Genomic DNA, 6000 nt, shown 5'->3' with positions numbered 1-6000 from the left:
GCAATTAAAGTGTTTTAAATTCTTATACTGAGATAGACAGAAACACCAAGGAACAATAGATGAAGAGAATTAATGAGGAACCGATCAGTATGTGTTATTTAGAAAATAATATTTTGAATATAACTTTCAGTTGCTTGTTCAGACAGCTGATTTCAGGCTTTAAAGCTTCTGTGGATGGGAGCACTGATGGGATGCTGGAGAAGGCAGCAGTGAGGAGAGAGAGCAGAGCATCGAAACAGGGACTTCCCTTAGCCTCCATCATCTGCAGGGAGGGAAAAAAGACATTCACACACACACTGCCTCCCACGTACACACACACACGCACACTGTGTCGAGCACTAGCAAGAGGCTTCACACGAAATCCAGACAAAGGGACTGTAACCTGCAACGATGGAGGAAAATATGGATGAATCCCAGAGCCAGAAAGGTAGGAAGGAAGATGCATTTCTCTATTTAAGTCTTTCATCAGCTCCCGAATTATCCATTGTTCTATTCCTTCATCCCTCTCGGTATCATGGGAGTCCTTTGTGTGTGCAGTGGGCAGATATGAAACAGGCAGTGTTCACATCCTGCAGAAAAAACATAACATTTTCTTTTTATTTCAGTTTTTTCCTGATTTAGTGTTGAGAAATAGTTTTCCTCATTGTCGTTCTGAGCAGAAACGATGAGACAAGGCGTGAATTTTAATGAAGTCGTCTCCATGTCTGTTCCTGATCCCATTTTGGGATAATCAGAGCCTGTTTTCCAGAGTGCTTCGTTGAATGGAAGCATAAATAAGCAGAATGTTTGGGCTGAGGTTGAAAGGAGATGACAGACACTGGAGGTTCGTGTTGTTTTGGAGGCTGGACGGACAGATGGACGGCCAGATGGATGGATGGATGGATGGAGGAGGTGGGAGTGGCTCGGGGGAGGAAAGGGGGAGAGAAAGGGTGGGAGCGTGGGGCAAAAGCATGAAATAAGGACTAAAAATGTGCGGGAGGGGGATAAGTGGGGCAGTGATTGATGCCTCCACTGGGATTTTCTTTGTTAGCCTCCATTGTTGCTTCTTTACGCTTGTCTGAACGCCTTTTCCTCTCCCCTCTGCACGTCTCCCCCAGTTTCTTTCATGTCTTACACTCCTCATCCTTTCCCTCCATTTTCTCCTTATCTTGTCTTTGGAGGCCATTCCTTGGATTTTCCAAACTCGGATGACATTTTTTGCATCCATCATCCTCCTTCTTCATTTCTGGGCCTAAATTTTCATCTTGGTTCATCTCATACTGACAGTTCCCTCCCTTTACTGTCTTCTCTCTCTCTCTCCATTTGCTTTGTTGTTGTTGTTTATTTACCTTTTGCAACTTTTCCCCTAAAAGTTAAATTCTTCAACTCCAGTTTAGCATTTAAAAAATAGATATGTATATATCTATTTTTTCAATGTCCAGAAATAATTTCAATTATTATTGTTGTTGTTGTTGTCGTTGGTGCTAAAAATGGGCGTGTCCCTCATTTTCATCACACCTTTGCTCTTCCACACATGAAGTGCAGTTTTACAAATAAAGAAAATCTGAGACGTTTTAACAGAACTTAGAGGATTTCCTTCTGATGTTTCTTTATAAACATTATTAACACTGTATCTATGGAAACATCACAGTGGCATTGTCTTCTACTGTGTGATAGGTTGATTTGTGTGCTTTTTCTGGAAGAAACCACTTCCAGCCAATTGGAGAGCTTACTGGCGATACTCGGTTCGCTCATGCAAACATCATTTTTCAACCCAATACCTTTTTTTTTCTCTACATCTTACCTCCTCTCCTTCTGTTCATCCACTGATCCAGTTCCCTTTCCGACTGCAGGTGTCCTCCTCCCCATCTTCATCTCTTTTGTTTATAGTCCCTGTAATGTTTTCATTGTTTTTTCCAATCCAAAAAATATGTGACTCACCATTAAATGTGATAAACTGAGGTGGGTGAGAGGAGGACAGAAATAAAGTAAATTGTTTCTTGTGAAATGCGGAAAACCTGAACAGTTTTTCTTTGTTGGGGAGGCTGCATTTTAGTTTTGGTGTCCTAAAATGTGAATAACGGTGAAATCGTTCAGACTCTGAGCCTTGATGTTAACAGGCTGAGCTGATTGGCCCAGTGACATCATTACCCGTTAATAACACTCTGTCTCACGCCTCACTTATAGTCATGTTATATAATACTGTCAAACAGTTTGGTCCAACCGACATTTTACAGTCGAGGTTTAGAAAATATTACAGTTTTCAGTTGCAATCTGTCAAATAATAGTGTCTTTCGAGAAAGAAAATAACTCACACAGTTATTGTGTCTTTTAACTTTAAAAGTAATACAATGTTTGGTGACTCTAAAACTAAGACCTGGTTGATGCCAAAAATAAATCTTATTATTTTGATTATTCAGTTAAATTCTCAATTTTTATATATGTCAACACTCCATTGAGTTTTTGAAGTTTTTAGATATTTGTATGATTCAGACATGTTTGTAATTATCTTTTCTTAGCAGAATACAGAACAGATAAAAGCAGTTTTGATTTCTTTTAACACAAACATGAAAGTTAGACAGATCCAGCCAGCAGGACGAATGTTTTTTAATAAAGCATCATAGTGCAAACCCTTCATCAGCATCACCAGTTAGGACAATTAAATTAAGTCATTTTTAAGAAGCTCGGTCCTTAGATGAAGAAATCAACCATCTTTACTAGGGATGCACGATATAATCGGCCCCCTATCGGTATCGGCCTGTATCAGCCTTAAAACTGAATATCGGACATCGGCCACCCCACCGATATTTAACCCAATATTTGATCAGCTTCTGAGTTTTTAAAGTCTAAAAAAAAACTACTTCTTCTTCCTCAAAAACTTCTTTTTTACAGACCTAAAAACTTCTAAAGACGAGGGAAAAAATATTGATACATTAAAATATCACAATATCTTCATATGCTGATATATTGCCATTTAAAAACACCATATCAATCTCTTTTACTAATGAAATATTGCTATATGTCATCGTTATGCTACGAAATCCCCCGAAAATTCACAAAATGTTGCCATATTTTTATACGTAGATATATTGACGCGGTATCGATCTATTTTACTAACAAAATCTCACAAGAATTTGCAAAATATCACGAGAGTTTGTAACAGAACGATGAAATTTCGCGTGATTTTGAAAGTAAAATAGATCGATACCGCGTTTTTAAAAATCAATTTGATATCAGCATACGAAAATATATTTGAGTATATTATTTTTCAAAGTGCCAGAAATGGATAACAAAACTGCTATTTTCAATGACTACTTATTTTTGTCCAGCTTTAACATCAGTATCGATATCGGTTATCGGCTACATGAGTTTTAAAATATCAGCATATCGGCCAAAATCCCAATATCGTGCATCCCTAACCTTTACTGTTAATATTCCATAAGCTGTAATGCACTGTGAAAACTATTTACATCCCAACGGTGTCAAAGAACTGCAACCAAACTTACTGCAAAACAGTCAGGAGGTGACACATCATGACAACTTAAAAAAGCATCTGTATTAAGAAGAGCAACTTATTTATAACATAGTGAGATCCAGAAACAAAGCATAATCTTTTTATTAAACCAGTATGACTATAAGTTTGAAGTAAAAAAAATAAATAAGATGAGACATTTTTAAAACCAATATTATGGAAATGTTGCTTCAGATGGTGTGCTGCTGCCTCCATAGAAGCTAAATGAGGTTGAATTTAATAATGATATTGACACAATGATAGTCTAAAGCAGGGGTCACCAACTTTTTTAAGGCTGAGGGCTGATTTATGGGTACTGAGTCATAGGACGGGCTACCAATATTGACCTATGAACTAGAGGAGTTGGCGTTCACCTGAACTTCATAGATAATAAACATATTTCTATTGTTTCTTTTCATTTTTAATTTGCTTTTAGATATTCTCATTATGAAATCCATATAAATCCTCAAATGTTCTAATTTATTGATATGATAAAATGCTTCATAAATGTTTCAAAATAAGAGCTTCAGTAAAAAAATAACATTTCAGATTTAGTCCACTGGTGAATTGTTCTGTTTTCAAAAGATACTGAGGGCACCCCATGTTGTCCTTGAGGGCCCCTTGGTGCCCATGGGCACCACGTTTGTGGCCCCTGGTCTAAAGGTTGTTCAGCGTAAATTTAAGATGTGAATTACCTTTAATGACCTACAGGGGCGCTCATTTAAGTGAAAACTGGATTGAAGCACCAGTATTATCTCCAACCACCTGTGTGTTTTGTGGGTGTGGATTGGTGGACTGGAGGGACGGTCAAACTTTAGTTTATCTTTGTTCATGTTATAAAGGCTCCCCATCCAGCTGATGCTTTCTACAGATGTGAGCAGAAGATATGGAGCAGAGACATCATAGAGCCACGCTGAGAACCTCCGCAGCTTCATCAAGGTCCATGAAGCTCAGAGAAGCCAAATGGAAAACACCTGGAGAAGCAGATGTTATACAGAACCTACTACTAAATGTTTTGGTTTTTATAGAGAGATTTAAACTGCACTGAAATGGAAAGTGATTTGTTCTGGTTGAAACCACAGGATATAAACCATCAATATTTAATAGCTCATTCTGAGCTGACTTCCTTCCTTTTGGCAACTGCAAAAACTGATCTAAAATTAAGAGAAGACTTCTTAAAAAGTTTATATACTTTATAACTTGAGCAGATAAATAAGGTGATTCGCCAATGGAATTAGTTTTTTTGCCCTTAAAATAAGAAATAAGATACATACATTTAAATCATTTGGTTTAATTTTTTTTACTTTACTGCTTAAAACAATGAAAAATACCTTTAATAAAAAGGGACTTACTTAGATTTCAGTTTTTGCCGTGCAAACAGAAGGAAAACTGTTAAATAAATTATATTACTTACAATAGGAAAAAATGCATTCCTCTAAATAAAAAAGATTTATGGACCTTCATAGGTTTTTTCAAATGAAATCTGTTTGTAACAAGGTTATTAAAGCATCTCTGAGAGGTTTTATATCTGCAAATGCTCCAATAAACACATCATGAGCTAATTATGTCATCAGATGCAGTTTTCATCTGCAAATCTAAGGGGTTGTTTCACAAATCACATTTCCTCCTCCTCTCCTGTCACTTTAATGCCGAAATCGATCATCTGCTGTGACTTACCTCCATCTTCTGTTCTTCTTTTATTTATATATCTTACTAGTGATGCTTTAAGTTGTGATAAAAAAAAAAGCTGGATGTTTTTATTTTGGTTAAATAGGTCTAATACTGATTTTTTTCAATTGCATCCTAAACCAGGCTGATCATTGATGGATTGAAGAAAATAGTAGTAGTTTCTCACGTTGTTCCTCTGCAGAAAAAACATCTAGAACAAATCAAAGAGTGTTTTGATTTTATCTCTATGGGTCTCTGACCTCCTATTGGGACAAAGGATGTTCTTAACCTGAGCTACACCTGCAGAAACACCCATACATTTATTCCCTTTCTATCTACTGAGGCTGACCTGTTGAGCTCCATCTAAGGTGTATCTGAGTTCTTTCTGACAAGCCCTTTCCGATCAGGTCTATATACTGAGGTCTTTCTGCTGAGGTCTAGTCACTGAGTTCTATCTGATGATGTCTTCCTGTCGAGGTCGATACACTAAGGTCTATCTGCTGAGGTCTGTAGACTGAGGTTTATCTGATGGTGTCTTCCTATTGATGTCTACGTGCTGAGATCTATCTCCTAACATCTATCTGCTGAGGTCTATCTAGTGAGCTGACTATGCTGAGGTCTGTCTGCTAGGTTCTATGGAAGCTCATTGGTAGAATTCCCTTATGACAGAAAGAAGGCCACGATTCACACCATTTTATCATCCGGAGGGGGGACACATTTAATTACAATACAGCTATCTTAAACACTTTATACATCCAGCATTGCATCGTCAAAAATCCTGTTATCCCCCAACCTTCAGTCCATCTCAACCATCTCAATAGTTTCCACATCGCATTAACTGC

The 6000-nt window shown here is 37.4% G+C and overlaps 1 protein-coding gene across 1 annotated transcript in view; it reads left to right on the top strand.

Moving 5' to 3' along the window:
• The first annotated feature begins 218 nt into the window (after positions 1–218).
• Positions 219–6000, top strand: part of LOC119785507 (neuronal membrane glycoprotein M6-a-like) — a 35692-nt gene continuing 29910 nt past the window's right edge. The window contains exon 1 of the mRNA XM_038288219.1: positions 219–427. Within this exon, the coding sequence (XP_038144147.1) occupies positions 391–427 (37 nt within the window). The 5' untranslated portion in view covers positions 219–390. The remainder of the gene's footprint in view (positions 428–6000) is intronic.

The sequence above is a fragment of the Cyprinodon tularosa genome, unplaced genomic scaffold, assembly GCF_016077235.1.
Source record: "Cyprinodon tularosa strain WSP-4 unplaced genomic scaffold, ASM1607723v1 ctg25, whole genome shotgun sequence".
NCBI classification, from domain to species: Eukaryota; Metazoa; Chordata; class Actinopteri; order Cyprinodontiformes; family Cyprinodontidae; genus Cyprinodon; species Cyprinodon tularosa.
The sequence above is the reverse complement of the archived record's forward strand: the minus strand, read 5'-3'. Positions and strand labels throughout refer to the sequence as shown.